The following is a 20,133-nucleotide window of genomic DNA, read 5'->3' as shown; positions in this document are numbered from 1 at the left end:
AAAAGAAAAATATAAAAGGAATTAGGCAGTGGCTGTGGCTCAGGGGGCTGTATTGATCAGGGAAAGGCACCCTGCCCACCCCCATCCACCCTCAAGTGATAAGAAGGATGTTCTGTTCAGGTCCGTGTCTCCCATTTGCCCTTGTTGGAAAGAAAAACATGTATGTGGGTGACTGTGGCCAGATTCTGCCCTTTCATGTTGTTACTCTGGGGTAACGTGATCTGCTGCCCCAACGCGGTGGGAATAACCTTTTGACAGGCAGTATGTCCATTTTCAGTGGAAATGTTTTCCCAAGTCTGGCCAGGCTGCCTTTGATCATACCTCCTTCCAACGTGGGGTCACAGCTACTATGTTATGCGAGAGTCACCGGTTCCTGCGTGGAAAGTGAGAGACATGAGGGTTTAGAATAAATAAATAAATATGACCCAAACCCTCTTGAATTCTCAGTCATTGGCGTGATAAAGCTGGAAGTGTGGAAAATGCCCGCATGGAGCCTTCAAGACATTTCAGGTTAAACCTGTGTGTGTCTTTTTGCATAAACGGATTAAGCCATGTATTTTGCACATTTTGTCCGAAGCGGTTTGAGTGGTGAGGGTCCATCCCCTCCCTGGCATGCTGAGGCATGTCTGAAAATGTTGTTTGCCTATTGTATGTTGGTGTACATGACAAATGGTGAAGAGGCTGGGGCTTGATTAAAACTCCCAGACGGCCATGGCAGACAATATATAGGGAAACCAGCTTTGCAGAGGTGAAAAGCTCCAGCATTTTTCAAAGGAAGCTCTTTCATCTGTCTGAGAACGGGCATTTGGGGAAACCCCTGCTAACCCCTTTGGTATGTCCGGATTGAGAACTGCTGCCTGTTCTCTTACGGGGCAGAATCCTCACAGAATTCTCACTCTCGGGGTATCTCTTATCTCGCCCGGTGTCTGGTGCAAAGTGATCTCCGTTCCTGGAGAAAGTGCTCTCTGTTCAACGTGCCTGGGACCGAAGGCTCCCTGCTAACCTCCAGTAGCCCCCTAGTCTCTGAGTGCTTTTACCTCCCGTCCGCCTGTCCATCCGTCCTTTTGCTCCTGTGCCTAACGGTAATCATTTGATAGACTCTTTTGGGGCTCTTGGTAAAGGCTTCGCACTCGTGTGTGTTCACATTTAGTGGTAAGTGTATTTTTACCACCGTAATGACGACAAAAAACAATTGGTGTTTTGTTTGGAGCATCACTTACAAATCACGTTCTCTCCAATATGAGGCGATGGATGGGTTTTCAGTTCTTCCCATTCTTCAGGTCTTTAAATAGTGAACGAAGTGCACTAGATAAGAATAGTTTTCTGTAATAAAAAAAAAAAGTGTTACGTCATTCACTTAGTTTGGGGTGTATTTTTAATGAAGTTATGACCAACTTATTGAAAAGAATTTATCTCTGTCACATAAATATAAAAACTAGATGTCTCAGAAAAATGTGGGAACATGTTTGCTAAACAGAATTTTTCTCCAAAACTTCCTCTCTCCATCCGTTCTTGTCTCCTCTTCTTTTCTCTCCTGTTTTGCTCAAATTGCTGAAAGTTAACTCGTTCGGATTCCTCTTTGCAAAGCACATTTCTTAAGGACTCTTGGTGGGTTTTACTGTTTTGATTAATTTCCAATTTATTGGTAAAAGGATGATCATTTGAGCAGTGCATCCAAAATAAATTTGATTACTGCCTTCTCTTCCACAACGCTTCCTTGGAGTTAGGGCAACAGGTGGGAGGTTTCCTGGGGGCCATCCTATGTTAGTCGTGTATCTAGAACAGTTACCATCCTGGACTTGAACCATTTTAAGGTTGTTGTAAGAAACAGTATAATTTTTACAAGACACATTTATAGTGTTTTTAGAAAGTTAACTACCCTTCTTACACGTGTGTTTTCTTGGAAATTGGGAGGGCTGAAGGGAATGCCAATCTTTTAGCAATGTGTGAAACATTAGTCGAATAAAAGTGTTTTTCTTTTGTAAGCCTTTACTCTCTCTGGGAATCCATCATATTTGTGATTTGAGCTTTGCTATTTTCGAATGAGATTTTTGTCTCTGTACTTCATGCTGTATTTGCTTGATCAAATAACATAAAGACTTCATAGGATGTTAAGACATTAGAGAGCATTCATTGAGCAGTTTCTTTTTTCTGGTTGGAGACGGTGGCATGCCTAGGGGAAGTGTTTTTGCTCAGGTTGGAAAGCCAGCCCGCAGGACTGTCACTCAGGTGACTCAGTCCCTGCTTCCCCATTAACTCACTACTTTTAGGGAGCCACAGATAGATTTTGATTTTTTTTTCTTCTCCCATCAGATATGCTGAATCGTAATTTCCATTCAGCTAATTAGTTTAGAGCTAAGAAAGCACATTTAATTTTCTTGAAGTGGATTACACCAATAGAGAAAATACAAAAAATAAAGTCCAATAAGACAGATACCGTTAATTGTATACCCAGTAACAGTTCATCCATTTCTGGTATAAGAACCTTATACCTTATACCTTATACCTCCTTTGAGGGAGCCATGTGTCTAGGCCTGGGCAATGGATCACGATTTGTCTGAGATGCTTCCGACTTCTTGGGTCGTGTTCATCTCCGTTGCTTTGTTCTGACCAGTGATGGGGTGGGGGGGGGAGCTTTGCTATCTGTTTGAGGTACTTTTGGGAAAACTTCTGCTTTTTTTGTGAAAGGATGGATATGGTTGCCTCCGCCCCACTTTCCCTTACCCCCATTGTTCTTCCTCTGACATTGAACATGGATATGACATCTGGAGCTGCTGTGCAGGCTTCTTGCTACCTTAGAGTGGTTTTTCGATTTGTTTGTTTTAGTTCTATCTCTTTAAACCAGGGTTTGACATCCTGATTAAACTGGTGGTTGGCAAATTAGGACCTGTGGGCCGGCTGCCTTTTTTAAACTGAGGTGTTATTGGAACACAACCACACCCATTGATTAGGTATTGTTAGTGGCTGCTCCCAGGCTACAAGGCAGAGTTGAGTAGTTACCACAGAGATTCTTTGGCCCAAAGCCTAAAAGGCTATTCTCTGGCCCTTTTAAGTTGTTGACCCTTGGTTTAAAGCATCATAAAGTGAGATTTCGGTTACTTGCAGCCCAGCACATTCCTGGTGGAATCACCCAGTAACCAGAGAGCCCTGAACACATTTGTGACTCAGCATTTCTACCTGTTGACATGAATCTTGTCTGGTTAAGCAGGTTGGCTCCAGATGAGCATGGGTTTTGTCCACTAATCTCTCCTTCCTTCCTTAACTTTGATTGTCTTTATATTTTATTTTTTAAAAGTAAGGTGAGAATGTAAACACATTTCACTTAAGTGCAACCTAAAATTCACATGAGCTTTCTGGTGTTCCGGTAGTGTAACTGTCCAAGGAATTGCTTTCTGGAGCATAGTTAAGGAAGATTGCCCCGGTTTTTCACACAGTAACTAGGGCCCGCTGATGGATCTTAAAGTCTTAACTGCTATGACAGCTCCCTGCCAACCACCCTGCTTCCCCACTCCCAACACACACAACTTGTTGCCTTCTGTGACCTAGTAGGACCAGAGAAAACTGGCAGTGACACCCAGTCTGAGACCATGTGTCCTACTTCCGTGCACATCAAACAAGTCACTAACCTGATACAGAAGATAACCTGAAAATACAGGTCTGGTTTCAATAACAGCTGTGTCTTTTGAGCAATAAACAGAATCTTACCTTGATTTTGCATGAAGGTAGAACATCCCTGTATGTGTGAATACAAAGATAAAAGTTACCTAATAAAAAATATTTTCCTGGGTGCCTGGGTGGCTCAGTTGGTTAAGTAACTGCCTTCAGCTCAGTTCATGATACTGGAGTCCCAGGATCGAGTCCCACATCGTGCTCCCTGCTGAGCAGGGAGCCTGTTTCTCGCAGTAACCTCTGTCCTCTCATGCTCTCTCTCTTTCTCTCTCTAATAAATAAATAAAATCTTTAAAAAAAGTATTTTCCTGCTGGTTGCTAAAAATTATCAGGTAGTAACTGAATTCATTTTGCTGGTTGTATCATGTTGTGTTGTAGAAAGAGTACTAGATCGGGTTCTAGGAGACTGAATTAATCAGGAGTCTTGTCAACTGAGTTAACTTTTCTGTGCCACAGTTTTATATCAATAAGGAAGAGATGGGACTGTAAGGTATTTAAGGTCTCTTCCAATTCTAAGATGGTTATACTTTTGAAAATTCTTCAGAGTGGTTGGAACCTACTTGAGTCACTTCAAACAACAAAACAATAATAAAAAGAAGTCTTGGGAAAATCAAGGTACTTTATTCAGAATGACCTTCTAATTTTGAGGCCCAGGTGCCTCAGATTTTGCCATTGCTCAGGTATCCGTCAGCATCAGAGGAATTTTCTGGAAATGGAAACTTCTGGGTGAACTTGGGTTCCCTAAGGGTGATTTGCAATGCTGTATTTTGACAATCAAATATATATTTCACAATAAATTTATTTATTTATTTTTTAAAGAGAGCTTTTTTTTTTTTTTAAGATTTTATTTATTTATTTGACAGAGATCACAAGTAGGCAGAGAGGCAGGCAGAGAGAGAGGAGGAAGGGAGGAAGCAGGCTTCCCGCTGAGCAGAGAGCCCGATGCGGGGCTCGATGCCAGGACCCTGGGATTATGACCTGAGCCGAAGGCAGAGGCTTAACCCACTGAGCCACCCAGGCGCCCCCCACAATAAATTTATTTTTTGAAATAACACATTGAGTTCCTTCAAACCCCACTGTCTTGAAAGTATATATTTTCAAGAAAATAATGGAAACAGTCAGTTGGAAAGTCCAGGAAATCCAGTAAAAATGGGTAATACCAATACATGATTACTTCAGTCAAAATTCTCTTGCCTTGCTTAAGAAATGACAGTTCATGAAGACAATTATAATTTGGGTACTTTTATGATTATAATACGTGTGTCACAGAATCTTAATACAGGGTGCCTGGGTGGCTCAGTCCTTGGGAGTCTGCCTTCAGCTTAGGTCATGGTCCCACGGTCCTAGGATGGAGCCCTGCATCGGGAGTCCCTGCTCAGCGGAAAGCCTGCTTCTCCCTCACCCACTCCCTCTGCTTGAGTTCCCCCTCTCGCTGTATCTCTATCAAATAAATAAAATCTTAAAAAAAAAAAAGAATCTTAATACTATTTTGAGGTAGGTACGTTGAGATATTTCTTGCTTTTTTAAATAAGAATTGCTTGATACAAAGAAAAAGCTTGTTTTGTGAATTAATGCTTGTTTTTCTTTGGCTTTTCAATTTGCATGGAAAACCTAAAGGGACAAGCATTTTGGTGTAGGGTTCAATCTAAACATTAAGAAAGAAAAAATTATTTCCGCTTCCTTTTTTTCCTTTTTCAGAGAATTGTCTCTTTACTTGTTCTGGAAAGTATGTTCTAATTAACACTCTGTAATGCGTAACTCACTGTGTATGTTTATACTTTTAAGAGAAATTTGTGATGTTAGAAAAAGTTAACTGTTTGACACCTTTGAGGAAAAGGTGGGTTATGAATACCTAAAAGTTAAAAAATAAGAAAGGCTGCTAGTTTGAAAGACTCTGAAAGAATGTTGACGTTGCAAATAACTGTTCACAAATTAGCCATTATTTATGCAGTGTGTCTGGTCAGTGTCTGTGTACTAACAAATGATCCATTGAAGGTGAATCCCCCCCCGCCCCCGCAAAATATGCTTTTGAGAGAAGGCCTCAGAATTGACACTTAAAAAGAATGGTATTATCTGTGCTATAAAATAGAGGCACATGTATTTTTCTAGTATGATAAGGGATGTAGAAGTGAATATTGAGTTCTGTTCTGTATCTCTTGCTTTTTTATTTAATTTTTATTCCTATAGGGCCCTGATAAAAAATAATCTTAAAAGGGCCAAATAATTTTTTGAAAGCATATTATGAAAAGAAGTGGTGACTTTTTTCTCCCCTTCCAGTTCCCTCTAACTTTTCTCTAGTTTTCTTTACTTTCAACCGTTTAGCTTTTTATGGTGTGTGTGTGTTTACCTCTGTCATTCTAAACGGTGTGCTTACATGGCTGCTTCTGGATTTTTCAGTTTCTGGTAACCTCTCTTCTAAATGCTATTCATGGCTCTCGTGAAATATATTAGGATTACTCTTTCTTCTTGTTCAGGTCTTCTCCCTGGAGTTACTGATTGTCCTGTCTTGTCACTTTTAAGCTGTGTCCTCATCAATTCATTCCCCATTCCTCCCATTAATAATTTCAAACAGGTATGCTGTGCAAGTCTGTCTGGTCATCTTGGTGGCCTTTCTCCCAGAGCTCCCAGTCTGCTCCCATCTGGACTGGTTGCTGTCCAGGCTGCTGCATGGCTGGCCCTCCTCAGCCCCCTGGAGTATCCTGCTGGGGAGCCCCCCCTGTCTTCTCGTGTAGGATCCCTGCTGGCCTCCAAGTCTTTGCCTTTCTTGGCTTCCTCCAGGGTGCACTGGAGGTCAGTTTTTTTTTTTTTTTTTGACATTTTGCTTATCAAACTCATGATTGATGGTTTAGTTGGTGTAGAATTCTAGGTTGGGAATAATTTTTCCCTTATGGTTTTGAAAGTATTGCTCCATTTGTTTTAAGTTCCCAGTTTTGCTCTCTAGAGGACCAGTGTCATTTTGAACCTGAACTCTGTATCGGATCTGTGGGTTTTTTTTTGTTTTTTGTTTTTTGTTTTTGTGGCGATGATGGTGATTTTCGTTGTTGTTGTTTTTTGTTTGTTTCAGAATCTGGTTTGGAAACTCCAGTCTTCTGAAATTTCATGGTGTCTGAAATCAGTGTGACTGTTTTCATAGCCAGATGTGTTAGGTCCTTTCCACTCAAAAACTCAAATCCTTTAGTTCTGTGAAACTTTCTTGATATAGATATATATTTTTCTTGATTGGCTCTCCTGGAGTGATCCTCTAGTCTTTGTGACTTGCATTTTTCATCTCTTTGTTCTTTTGCTCTGTTTCCTGGGAGATTTTCCTTAAATTTATCTGAAGTCTTTTATTGAGTTCCAAACTTTTGCTCACCCATTTTAACCCCCTATTTCAACCATTTTTTTTGTTTTGTTTTGTTTTCTTTCGTTTTGTAGTATCCTGCTGCTCTTCTTTCACGATCACATTATCTTCCTACTTAAGGCTTTTTTGACATTAATAACATAGATCCGTTTTCATCTCCCTGCACAGCTCAAGTTGCCTTTTCTGTTAGTTAGGTTTCTGTCTTTTATTAATGACTTTTTTCTTTGAGCCTCAGCAAATTTTGCCTGTTTGTATCTTTAAAAGTAGAGCATATAAAGCTAATTCAGTTCTCTGTGCCCAGGTAGACTGGTCTGCTCTGAGTTTGACCCCAGGAGTACTTGGTGGTTTTACCCAGGAGGCTCCAGTAATCATTCCTTTAGGTTTTCTCTCTTGGGCTGCTCAGATACTCCGAATAGGAGCCTTTCAAGGTTCCACCTGGAGAATGTAAACTTAGTTCTCAGTGCTCAGGGAAGCCTGTAGGCCAGAGGGTCCAGTGATCTGAGAATTCACTATTTTATTAAAGTTTTCCTTGGTTCTGTAGGGCACTCAGGTGGCTCAGGCAGTTAAGCATCCTACTCTTTTTTTTTTCTTAAAGATTTTATTTATTTATTTGACAGGCGGAGATCACAGAGAAGCAGGCAGAGAGAGAAGAGGAAGCAGGCTTCCTGCTGAGCAGAGAGCCCGATGCGGGGCTCGATCCCAGAGCCCGATGCGGGGCTCGATCCCAGAGCCCTGGGATCATGACCTGAGCTGAAGGCAGAGGCATTAACCCACTGAGCCATCCAGGCGCCTCTAAGCATCCTACTCTTGATCTCAGTTCAGGTCTTGATCTCAGGATTGTGCACTGGGCTCCACACTGGGTGTAGAATCTACTTGCAGTGCTTGATTCCCCTTTTCTGTACATACCCCTGCAGTAAGCTTTGCCCGGCACTCCTCAGTTCAGATACTGTGTTCCATCCTTCCAGGGAAGAAGTGTCTGGTCTTCTACTGGGGCAGGCAGGGGCAGTTGCCCAACTGGTGAAATGGGGAAACGGATCTAGAATTGCCAAGTCCTTAAAGGACTTGAAACCAGCCCTTTTCTTTTCAGCCGCACCTTCACTCTCTCTTACAAGGGATCTCTGATTCCATCAAATCCTGAGGCGCTCTGGAGTCCTTGAAGCTAAGCGTGTTGTCTGACCCGTCCCTCCCTGCTTGTTCAGGTGGAATTCTGGTCTGCTGGGTCACAGTTACCACTCCTGCCGTCTGCTTTCCTGAATGTTGTCGTTCTTTTCTTTGTCCAAGTGTGGTTGTTGTTTCAAAAAGATCTTTTGATCATTTCAGTACAGTTGCAGGTAGAGCTGAGTGATCACGTTTTATCAGCCACTTGAATCAGAAGTTTCTTCTCATTTTTCTTACCATGCGGATTGCCTTCTCAACAGACCCCTTGGTCAGGAAGTCTCTGCAGTCAGAGCGGTTCCGCGGAAGTAAGACCATAGCAGGCATACTCTGCCCGCATTTAGATGCCTTTGCCTTTCACCTTTTTTTTTTTTTTTTGTTTTCTTTTCTTTTCTTTTCTTTTTTTTAGATTTATTAGAGCGAGGGTGCGCGTGAGCGGGGAGGGGAGGTGCAGAGGGAGAAAGAATCCCAAGCGAACTCAGCCCGTGCAGAGCCCAACCTGGGGCTGGATCCCAGGATCCTGACTGATCATGACCTGAGCGGCAACCAAGAGTCAGATGCTTAACCGACTGCGCCACCCAGGCCCCCCTGTGCCTTTCACTTTTTTAAAGAGAGGTGACATGGGGCTACAGTGAGCTGTCTCTTTGAGAAGGGTGTTCAGTGCCTAGGAGCTCTTCCTTCCCCTCCGTGCGCATAGGACACCCCCACCCGACATCCGGGAGTGTGCTGCATCCTCTGCACCCACACAGCGGCGGCTTAGAGTCCCTGTATGGGCTGCATGTTCTGATCACATGGTACAGGGCACCGAAGAGCCCAGGAGAAGGGCATGGTTTCTCAAAAAAAGGGCAAGAAAACATAACCGCATCTGATGCATGGACCCTCCTCTCTTCACTCATTCAGAGGGTTTGTTGGATTAGATGAGGCTTTCCAGTTCCAAATTGGCCATTAATTAAGAATTTTGAAAGTCGGTTTATATTATTTACTGTTGCTCATTTTCTCAGATGTGGAATTTGGATATTCATCATTTGTCATTATCTGAGATGTTGGATATAGACACTTGTAGCCTATCTTCAGGGGTTATTGGAAGACTTTTGGTCAGGTTTGTTCATAGTTTGGCTGCCCCTTACCTTCTCTTGGGCCTCTTTCTTTGCTTTCCCCAATGGCTACTTCACTACCACATGGGCCTTTTCAGTTAACATAACAAGTTAAACTATTTTCTTCCTCAAGACTTACACAACCACAGCTCCTCCATTCTTTTCCTCATTTTTAGTCTGGCTAACTTCTCTCTGTCAGCTTAACTGAGCTGGCACCCCAGGTATGTCTTCCTAACTCCATTTAAGTTGGGCTATCTTCATTAAACTTTTTTTTTTTTTAAAGATTATATGTTTTTATTTGACAAAGAGACAGGGAGAGCAGGAACACAGACACAAGAAGTGGGAGAGGGAGAAGCAGGCTTCTGGCTGAGCGGGGAGCCCAGCTTGGGGCTTGATCCCATCATCACCTGAGGCGAAGGCAGATGCTTAATGACTAAGCCACCCAGGCGCCCCTCTGGTAAACTTTTAAAAAGAGCCCTATTGGGGCACTTGGGTAGCTCAGTTGGTTAAGCAGCCAACTGTTTGTTTTGGGTCCGGTCATGATTGCAGGGTCCTAAGAGCGAGCCCCTCATTGGGCTCCAGGCTCAGTGCAGAATCTGCTTGAGATTCTTTTCCCCTTCCCTTCCCTTCCCTCTCCCTTCCTTCTCTGTTCCCTACCCCACCCACTGCCTGCATGTGCACTCTCTTTCTTTCTTTCTTTCTCAAATAAATAAAATCTTTAAAAAGCACCCTGTTCTTTCCTTAATAGTATTTCTCACTGTCAGTATTAAAATGCTTGTGTTTCTCTTTGTTTAGTATTTAAAGTTTCTCCCTGGACTAGAACGTCATTGAAGGCAGGGAACATGACTTCTTGTTCACCTTTTGGCACCCATGAGCCTCTGAAAGCTGCATACTTTGGGGAGTCCTAATTACTGTGTTTGAGGTGCTGGGGTTTGTTTTTTTTCTGCCACGGTAAGTCTTACAGCTGTACATAAATGGTAAAATTGCTGGGATTAAGTGGGCTTAGACTTTCAGCCAGTTCATTGTAAAACTCATTGTCTGTTACTCCCACTGTTCGGTTTCTTTTCTTTTTCCTAGTGAGATCTCTTATTTGGTGCTATTAAAGGGCGCCTGGGTGGCTCAGTCGGTTAAGCATCTGCCGTCGGCTCAGGTCATGATACCAGGGTCCTGGGATTGAGCCCCACATCAGGCTCTCTGCTCAGTGGGGAGCCTGCTTCTCCCTCTTCCTGCTGCTTCCCTTGCTTGTGTTCTCTGTCAAATAATAAATAAAATCTTTTTTTTTTTAAGATTTTATTTATTTATTAGAAGAGAGAGAGAGATCACAAGTAGACGGGCAGGCGGAGAGAGGGGGGGAAGCAGGCTCCCTGCTGAGCAGAGAGCCTGATGTGGGGCTTGATCCCAGGACCCTGAGATCATGACCTGAGCTGAAGGCAGAGGCTTAACCCATTGAGCCACCCAGGTACCCCAAGAAATAAAATCTTTTAGAAAAATTATTGAAAAGTAGTGATCATCAGGTATCTCTAGTGGCGGTTGCTGGAGATGGTTTTCTTCTTGCCTTTGTCTGGATGTTCCTAGAGGACAGGAATGTATCTTTCACATACTTGGTTCTCTGTTGCAAAATTTCACTTCCTTTAACAGTTACCTAAGTATGGCGGTGCTCACATAAGGTTTGTTGAATAGTTAATCATACGTAAGATACAGTTTGAGTTCCTCACTGGGTCCTGGGTCTAATAATATATTAAGTGGCATGTCCCTCAGCTCCTAGAAGATTATACCTGTAGTCAAAGAACAGATCTTCAGTATGTTAGATGGATCAACCAGTGAAGATGGACAGTAATTCTGGGATGTCTGGTATTTGGGGATCCAGGGCCAGTCCCTAACCTTCTGCTGAGAAGAAACAACATAGAATAACTTTGTTACCTTCTGTCTTTTCCCTGAGAGGCAATACAGTGCAGTGGTTAGTTTTTTTGAAAGCAGATTAGACCTGTGTTCAAATTCTAAATTGTGTTATCTGTGTAATCTTGGGCCAGTGTTTTCTCTAAACTGCAGTTTCCTTCAGGGTCACAGGGGCTGATTCAAGTGCATACCTCCCAGTGGAGTTGTGAGGATTAAGTGTGATAATCCTCCTAGAGTGCCTGGGAAGCACTTCACCCAGAGGGAGGGCTCTCCATACCATAGCAGCTACTAGAATTTTCAGGGGGTGTGCAGTCAGGGGAGCTGGAAATGTGCAAGGGAATCAGTAGCAAAGATAATCATTAGTAAATGAACTCAACATTTCTCTGGGTGTTTCATGAGAAATATTTCACAAACAACATATAAGTACATGGATTTGGAGTGCTAACTACTAAATGAGTTTTGCTGGTTCTGAATTTAGGCAGAAATGTTCAGAATCACTGCTTTAATTTTGACTTTGGGTCCCAATGCTGAGAAATTTTAAGTGTTAAACTGTAACTTTACAAATCTTACTGTGTCTGCACTACCATATAAAAAGGCAGGAAAAAAGTACAAACTCGTCTTGAAACTTCTTATCAAAATTTTAGGGTGTGTGTGTTGTCATTGGTTTCTTGCAGGAAGATCGGGTATTGGGTAATTTGTCAGGGACTTTAAAAAGGCCACAGTTTGGGGCACCTGGGTGACTCATTTGGTTAAGTGGCTGCCGTCGGCTCAGGTCATGATCCCAGGGTCCTGGGATCTCGCCCCGCAGTGGGCTCCCTGCTCTGTCTACTTGTGCTCTCTCTGTCAAATAAAAAATAAGTTAAAAAAAACAAACAAACAAAAAAACCATAGTCTGAAATCAGTTTAAAAGGGCATAAGAGAAATTCATGTTCAGGTATTGTAGGTACTGCTGGGCAATTCAAAGTAATGTACATCTGTCAAAAATCTGAGCTCATTTATGACAGTTTTTAAGACTAGTTCTTAGAAGTGGTGTTGGGAGAGAAAGAAAAGTGAACGTCTTAATTCTTGCAGATATGGGCAGTGTGGAATTTCTGCACGTCTCCTGTAGGAAATACAATAGACTCTGGCATAGATGATGGTCACATTTGATTTGTGTTTTTTTTTTTTTTAAATTGGTGCTCATAACTGTGGATGAAAAAGTTGTCTAATGATCACAAAGGACATTTTTTGGTTTGATTAACATATAAAAAATACACTGATTTCTTTCTCAAAATGAAAACTGTATATAACTTAATATATCCTTTATTACTCAACTTTCCAAAGATTTTTACATAGTAGCTTCCAGATTTAGGGATTTTTATGGAATATAGTAAAGACAAAAACCTGGATATATGGCTTTACTTTGCCATAAAGACATTAGAAAAACAATACTTACGTACTGTCACCAAGTTCATTTCATGACAGAGAAAGCTTTCACTCCTCCTACCCCATGGCTTCACTAACAAGTTTATAAAAGTAACTTTTTATAGAAAGAAAAGCCCTATATTAACTTTCTCAGTTCACTGTGGATCATGGAACTTCTTAGTTAACACAGCAGTTCTGGGGATCTTTCATTTGTGTATGGAATGGTCCTAGTTGATGGCTCTATGCATACCAGGGAATTGCCATGATTAAAGTTGTCTGCATGAGTCTTAATGTTACTGAGTCGGATGTAGAAGCTTGTGTATATGACCTGTAGATCATCAAAAAATACCGTAGAATTAACAATATGAAAATCACTGGATGTTGACTTATACTGTCACAGACTTATATGATGCAAATAAGAACAAGATATTGGCCTTGTGCTTTAAGAAGAGAAATCAAATGTGTTGAATAATTTGTTGTTCAGATCTATTCTAGTAAAGAAGGGTAGTTGTGATAACTAGGAAACACTTGGGAAGGTCATCCTTGAGGACCTCCCCACCCCCTTGCCTTCTAGTCAGTTATCAAGTATTTTGCCAGTACGTCCCACAGCAATAAAAAATTTATCCAGCATCATTGGTGTTGGCAGATCTACATAGGTAATCAATTAGATGGAAAAATTTTCAAGTATTTATCACATATTTAGTCCTTGCAAGAATATACTGAAGATAGTGTAGTTATCAGTTACTGTGCTATGGTGCAATGTTGATATAAGAAAAGCAGAGTACTTTAAAATGGGCAAAAAAGACTTCAATGCCAGGATGAACTTCCAACCCTGTCTGGGGGGATTTGAGTTTTTGTCTTTGACTAGACTGTCTTATAACTCTGTAGAACTAGAAGTTGTAAAAATTGAAACCAGTACAGATAATTCTTGTCCATAGAGATGCAAATTAATTATATCCTGGGGAATGCATTTGACCAGTGTTTGCACGTGCGTTTCAGCAATCCTCTTCTACATTAAGTCTGTGGTCCTTTGGCTGCTCTTTTGAAATGGCTGTGGTATCTCTTTATGTTCCCTCAACTAATTAATTAATGACTTGAATGGAACTTTTCATACATATTTTATTTATATCTGTAGGAGTCGTGATTTTACCTTTTTTGAAAAATCTGTTTATCTAGGGATGCCTTTAAGAGATTTTTAGTAATGCCTGAGTGTTTTTTCAGTGTTTATGTGACCCTCCACAGTGGCACTCTTGCTGAGATCTTGGGTTTGTGTTTTGACCCATTTTTCAGACCCTTATTGTCAGGAAGCAGTGTTGTTGATTTTGAGATGATACAGTTTAGTGGAAAAAGAGTTCATTTATGAATTAGATGGAGAAAAAATTGAATTCTCTTCCTGCATATATGTGTGTGTGTGTGTGTGTGTGTGTGTGTGTGTGTGTGTACGTAGATCCCCTTTTTTTCTAATTCTGGGCCATTCATTCAGCTCCAGGGAGAGCACAGCTTCCTTTTCCGTGTCAGACCAGGTGTTCGAAGTGCTCTCCATACAGGGCTAGCATTTGTAAGTACTCAGTAAGTGAATGTTGCCTGCCCCACTTTTCTTTGTTTTTAAGGTATCTGTCCCTAATCTCTTACTGTTTTTCACCCTTATGTTTTGAATCTGCCGAAATGAGATAATCTAATCTGTTAGAATTATATCTAAAATGGATGTCATTAGATTGTGACTATGAGCCTGGGAAATTTTTACTATGAATGAAGTATATGAACTTAGAGTTGATATACTTTGCCATATCTACTTTGACTACCTAGATGCATTTTTTTTTCCTCCATTTTATTTTGTTGCCTATGTCTTAGATAATTGAGATTGATGGTTAAGTGACCAGAAGTTAGATGTTACCCTCTTTGGTTTTAAAATATACTAACCTTTTATATCTACTTGGGAATAATTATGTTTTCTCTTGGTTGATATTAAATCTGTTTCTCCTGGAGTTTATACCAACAAGTGAGAGGTGTGTATGTAAAAGAAAAGGAGAGAAAGATAGAGTCAGTTATGTATGAAGGGTTGAGGATTCAGGAAAGTAAGATGAGGCAGGTGACAGGGAGGAAACAACCTACAATTTTTTTTAATTCTTTCTTTCTTTTTCCTTTAAAGATGTTTGGACAGAGTGTTCCCATGTCAGGTGAATGTCCCTGGAAGATAGGGAGCCTCCTGAAACTGTGGCAGAGAATGGGGAGTCACATTAACTTTTCCTGCTCTCAGGTTGGACAGCCAGTGCTGCTCGAGATCTTCAGTACATTGCTTTTTAATTGAGAAGTTTGTCACAACTTCTTTTCTCTTAATTTCATTCATGGAAATTGATATGCCAGATATTACTCTGACCTCAGAAAAACCCTCATAAGGAAAATGAAAACAAAAATATAACATCCTTTTTTGCAAATACTTCAAGAATGATCTGTATAATTTAGAAGAGCTGGGCCATTCTTCAGCAGCTCACTTGAGTTTTCTGTGGCTACTGTAATTAAAACAACATACATTAGGGGCTCCTGGGTGGCTCAGTGGGTTAAGCATCTGCCTTCAGCTCAGGTCATGATCCTGGGGTCCTGGGATCCAGCCCCAACATAGGGCTCCCTGCTCAGCGGGGAGCCTGCTTCTCTCTCTCTGCCTGCTGCTACCCCTGCTTTTGCGCTCACGTTCTCTCTCTCTCTCAAATAAATTTAAAAATAACACATTAATTACTCAATGGTTCCAGAGGTGAGAATTCTGAAATGAGTCTCACCAGGATAAAATCCATGTGTTGGTGGGATTGCATGCTTTTCTGGAGGCTGTAGGGGAGAAGCTGTTGTCCGACCTTTTCCAGTGTCTGGAGGCTGATTGCCTTGGTTTCTGGCCCTTTTCCATCCTCACAGCCAGCAGTGACTACCCCTTCTTTCTCACAGTGCTCTGACTCTCCTTCCCTGTTTAAGGACCACTGTAATGGCACTGGGTCCGCCTGGATCAATCCAGCGTATTCTCTTAGAGGTCAGCTGCTTAGCAACCTCAATTCACCCACTTACCGTGTAATATAACACATTTATGGGTCCCGGGATTAGGACGTGGGCATCCTGGGGGCAAGCCATCCTCCTGGCCCTGCACGCCTCTCTGTCACACAAACATCGTTTTTCTGCCTTAATGGTTCTACAGTGTAGGAGAATAATGCCCCTTTGTTGCACCTGCCTAAAAAAATAAGTTAAACATTAAACCTTTAAGGGGGTGGGAGTCGTTAAACTGGAGCAAAGGAGAACTCATTCATGGGACTTTAAAAATTATAATCCACTTTATCTCCTCTGGCTGGTACCAATGGGTTGTGCTATGAGGGAATCCCTTCTTGCTTTGAATTTTATGGTGGTACCAATGGGTTGTGCTATAGGGAATCCCTTCTTGCTTTGAATTTTATGGTGGTACCAATGGGTTGTGCTATAGGGAATCCCTTCTTGCTTTGAATTTTATGGTGGTACCAATGAGTTGTGCTATAGGGAATCCCTTCTTGCTTTGAATTTTTCACCAGTCAATATCTTGCTTGCCTGGTTATAATCCAAGTGACTTTATATTTCTGTCTTGAAAATTTCTAAGGAGCCCCCATCATTAAGATGAGAAGGTCAGGGACTTTGGGTAACCTCACTCTCTTGTTTCTGGAAAGCCGTAGATGCGAATGGAAGAGGAAACCAAGGAAAGCTGTGGGGGTGATGAGAATCCCCAACACTGTTTGCCTCCTCTGCTGACTTGGAGACCTTGAAGTGGAGACCCGGGCGCAGGGGTGGTATATCCCAGGATAGGCATCTGAGCTGTGTGAGAAGGGGTGAAAGTAAATCCAGTTTGGAAGGGCAGGATTTTTGACATTCTAATAAGTAATGTTTATTTATTTATGTTTTTTAAAGATTTTATTTATTTATTTGACAGACAGAGATCACAAGTATGCAGAGGCAGGCAGAGAGAGAGGAGGAAGCAGGCTCCCCGCAGAGCAGAGAGCCCGATGCGGGGCTCAATCCCAGGACCCTGGAATCATGACCTGAGCCAAAGGCAGAGGCTTTAACCCACTGAGCCACCCAGGCGCCCCCAAGAAGTTATGTTTAAATAAAAGAACCCTGTGACAGTAATCACCGTAGAGGGATAATTGTGGTTCAGGTTATTTAGCTGTTGTTGGGCCCCTCTCTCTGTCAGAGTTCAGAGAGGAAGAGAACTGCATGGAAGTTTGTCTTGAGCGGTCAAAGTGTGTGTTGCAAGAGTGAAATACCTTTCCCGCAGCCCCTCCGTCAAGGTAGTCCCTGTGTTTTCCCTGTGGTTCTAGTGGGAGGGGGACCCGAGGACAGAGCAGGACTGACCTCTCTCTCACCTCACTCTAGCACAAGCTCACCCTTCTAGAGAGTTGCTTTATAATTGTACCAACTGTTTCGTGAAAGGGGACTCCCCCCACCCCCCATCCTCCCTGTGTAACTTCCGGCACCCGAAACTGGTTTGTAAACATCTGTTGATTCTACGGGCTGTTTCTTAATGCAAGTCATGGCACAGGTTTTTCCTTCTCCAGGGTTTTCAGGTCTTGGCTGTGTCTCAAAGCTTGAGGTGAGCGAATTTTGGATGCAGGGCCTCTGATGAGGGCTTGTCATTTTGCTACACTCTTATGCTCTGCATGTTCTAAGCCTTTTAAAATAGCTGAATGTTTTCAATAAGGGAATGAGCCACCGCTGTTGGGACTTGCATTTTTCTCCCCCAAACGTTGAAGTACTGATTGAATCTTGTCCGTGCAAAGCATCCAGACCTTTTTAATGTACTGCGCTAGACAGATTGCTTGTAAGAAATGTAGGCAGGTAAAAGGATTAGTTTTAATTATGCAGAGAGCTAGTGTGATCATGAAGCAGCCCCCCCCCCCCCCCCCCCCCCGCCGCCATTAGGTGCTTTTCTGTGACACCAGCCTTAAGACTTGCCCTGAAAGGTGGGTTAAAAGAGCAGTCACTTAAAAGTTCTTTCCTTGGCTTTTGTGAGATGTTTCTCGTTACCTGGAAGATATTTGGGCAAGTTCGTGCTGCCTTTTCACGATGACACTCCCCTTTTCCCTTCTGTCCTACCCTTCCAATTCCTGATTCTTCGGTCAGCCTATTTTCAGAGTGGTCTTCTCATGTGAGGCACGGATGGGATCTGAGAGAATTGCTCCCTGTACAGTAACATGCAGAGAGACGAGAAGGACTTCCTGCCACTCTTGGTTTCTTGTCTGTGTGCTGGTCTCTGGGGGTCACAGACCACATTCAGGTCTTTGTAAGTGGGATGGGGTGAGACCCAGACTTGATCTTTTCCAATTTCATGCTTGTTTTCTTTCCATTTTCTATCATTAGAAAGACTGTACATTAAAATTTTAAAGAGCTTGTATGTTGTAGAGCTGGGCCAGCAAGTGTGCTAATCGACTACTTTATTATTTCTTTTTGCTGTTGATCTATATTCAAAGTAGAATTTCCCATGATGTCACAAGAATGTTTAATTGCTTTTTCTTTAGGGTCCAAGCTATATAATTTTAACAGTTGAGGCTCGTTTACCTGATTAGGGGGTGCAGGCCTGAGAAAGAAATCTGGTCTGAGAAATTTTAACCTTTGATCTGAGTCCTGCTTGACTTTTTATTGCCGAAGAGTCCTTTTGAAAAAGTGATGAAAATGTCCCCTTATTCTTAAATATTCAAATTTAAATTTTAAATGGCTAAAGTGATTTTAAGTAGAATAGTGATGAGTTCAGTCAAAATAAGGTTCCTTTAAATACCTACTTGACCTCCTAAAGTTTCGTCTTGGACCAGCCAAAATGCTCTATAAATTTTAACTTCAGCAAGTAATTTGTGTTCCACATGCTGACTCTCTTGGGCCATTCTAGAGAGCTGCATAGTCAATCTGTTAAATTTTGAAATGAACTCTGCTTTTTTTTTTTTTTCTTTTAAGTAAAAGCTATTAGATCACATAAAAGTGAAAAGTATTCTATGACCTAAAATTTCATGATTACGACCCATAAAGAAAAATGTAACATGTAGCTGGTGGGGATATGGAAGGGAAGAGCATTACAATGAGAGCACTGTGGTCCCAGTGGGTTTATTAGGCTTTGCCTCACAGGTATACAGTGTTTTGTTCTTGCTGTTGAAAGGTGTTCAAACAATTTGGACTATGCTAATAAACTTCAGTCTAATGTGTTCGAGGTAAAAAAATAAAGAATAAAACAGAAAGCCAATAATACCACCAATATTAAAGGAAGTACAAAATTTACCAGTCACAAAGAGGTAAAACCAACACATCTGTTTCCTGCAAATGTTAGCCTACCACTGGAGCCAGGTGTCTCTACTACTCAAGAATCAATACAGTATATTTACTGGTGTGTTCTTTGGAGCTTAAAATTTTTGCCCTTTACTGTAAAATTCATATGAATGAAAATATACTAGGACTTTTGGTTTTGATTTTCTTTTTTCCTCCAATCCTCATTCCAAGGAGGCTTATATGGGTAACTGGTAACTCTAACATAAATAAATGTTTGTTCACATTTATAAGAGTTCTATTTCAGTTGTATATACTTAAATCTCATAATTCAGTATATCTCACAACAGCTGTTACATAATTTCATTTTTTTAAAACGATTTTGCTTATTTATTTGACAGAGATCACAAGCAGGCAGAGGCAGGCAGAGAGAGGGGGGGGGGTAGGCTCCCTACCAAGCAGAGAGCCCGATGTGGGGTTCGATCCCAGGACCCTGAGATCATGACCCCAGCCGAAGGCAGAGGCCTTAACCCACTGAGACACCCAGGTGCCCCTAATTTCATGTTTTAATAAGGAATGATGGAGAGAACATGAACGTATAAATACCAAAATTTTGAGTAACCAGAATCTTGCGCTTTCTAGTCTATCCATACCAAGAAGAGAAATTTTAGTAATTGTGTAAAATAAGCTTGAGGTAGTACAATAGTAATTGTTTTAGTACAGGCTGCTATACCAACGTACAGTAGAATGAGTGCCTTAAACAACAGACTTTTTTTTTTTTTTTTAAATAGTTCAAGAGCCTCCGGAGTCCAGGTGAAGGAGCTGGCAGAGCCAGTGTCTGATAAGGACCTGCTTCCTGAGGTTCATAGACAGCCCACACTTTTTGCTACGTTTTCACATGATGGGAGGGATAGAACTGTTGTTCTCTGGCATCTCTTAAGGGCACTAATCCCCCTCATGAAGGCTCCACCCTTAAGACCTGATGACCTCCCAAAGGCCCTGCTTCCTAATACTGTTCTATGGGGGGAGGGTTAGCATTTCAAATAATGAATTTGAATGGGGAGACATAAACATTTAGCCCACAACGTAGTAATTAGCACTTACTGCTTCATTGCCCATGTAAAATTCTGAGCACTTTGTATTAGAACAAACTTAACTTGACAAAAACTATATAATTATCCCTATTATTGAGATAAGAAAACAGTCCTGGAGAGGTTAAAGGATTAGCAAAGGTGGCTCAGCTAGTAAACAGTGAAGCTTGCTGAGTCAGACCCAGAAGTCGGATGCTAGAGTTTGAGCTCTCGACTTCTAAGTAGTAGAAGA

General features: G+C 41.7%; 1 protein-coding gene across 3 annotated transcripts in view; it reads left to right on the top strand.

Annotated features, from left to right (window-relative positions):
• Positions 1-20,133, top strand: part of ARL15 (ADP ribosylation factor like GTPase 15) — a 404,995-nt gene that overhangs the window by 103,882 nt on the left and 280,980 nt on the right. Inside the window, exon 1 of one of the 3 annotated variants that reach the window (XM_047731736.1) lies at positions 17,078-17,152. The exons of the other annotated variants lie outside the window; for them this stretch is intronic. Coding sequence (XP_047587692.1) covers positions 17,084-17,152 — 69 coding nt within the window. The 5' untranslated portion in view covers positions 17,078-17,083. Of the gene's footprint in view, positions 1-17,077; positions 17,153-20,133 lie in introns of those variants that run through there. 3 annotated transcript variants of the gene reach the window in all.

Source organism: Lutra lutra, chromosome 5 (genome assembly GCF_902655055.1).
Source record: "Lutra lutra chromosome 5, mLutLut1.2, whole genome shotgun sequence".
Taxonomy (NCBI): Eukaryota; Metazoa; Chordata; class Mammalia; order Carnivora; family Mustelidae; genus Lutra; species Lutra lutra.
This window is presented reverse-complemented; position numbering and strand designations above follow the sequence as displayed.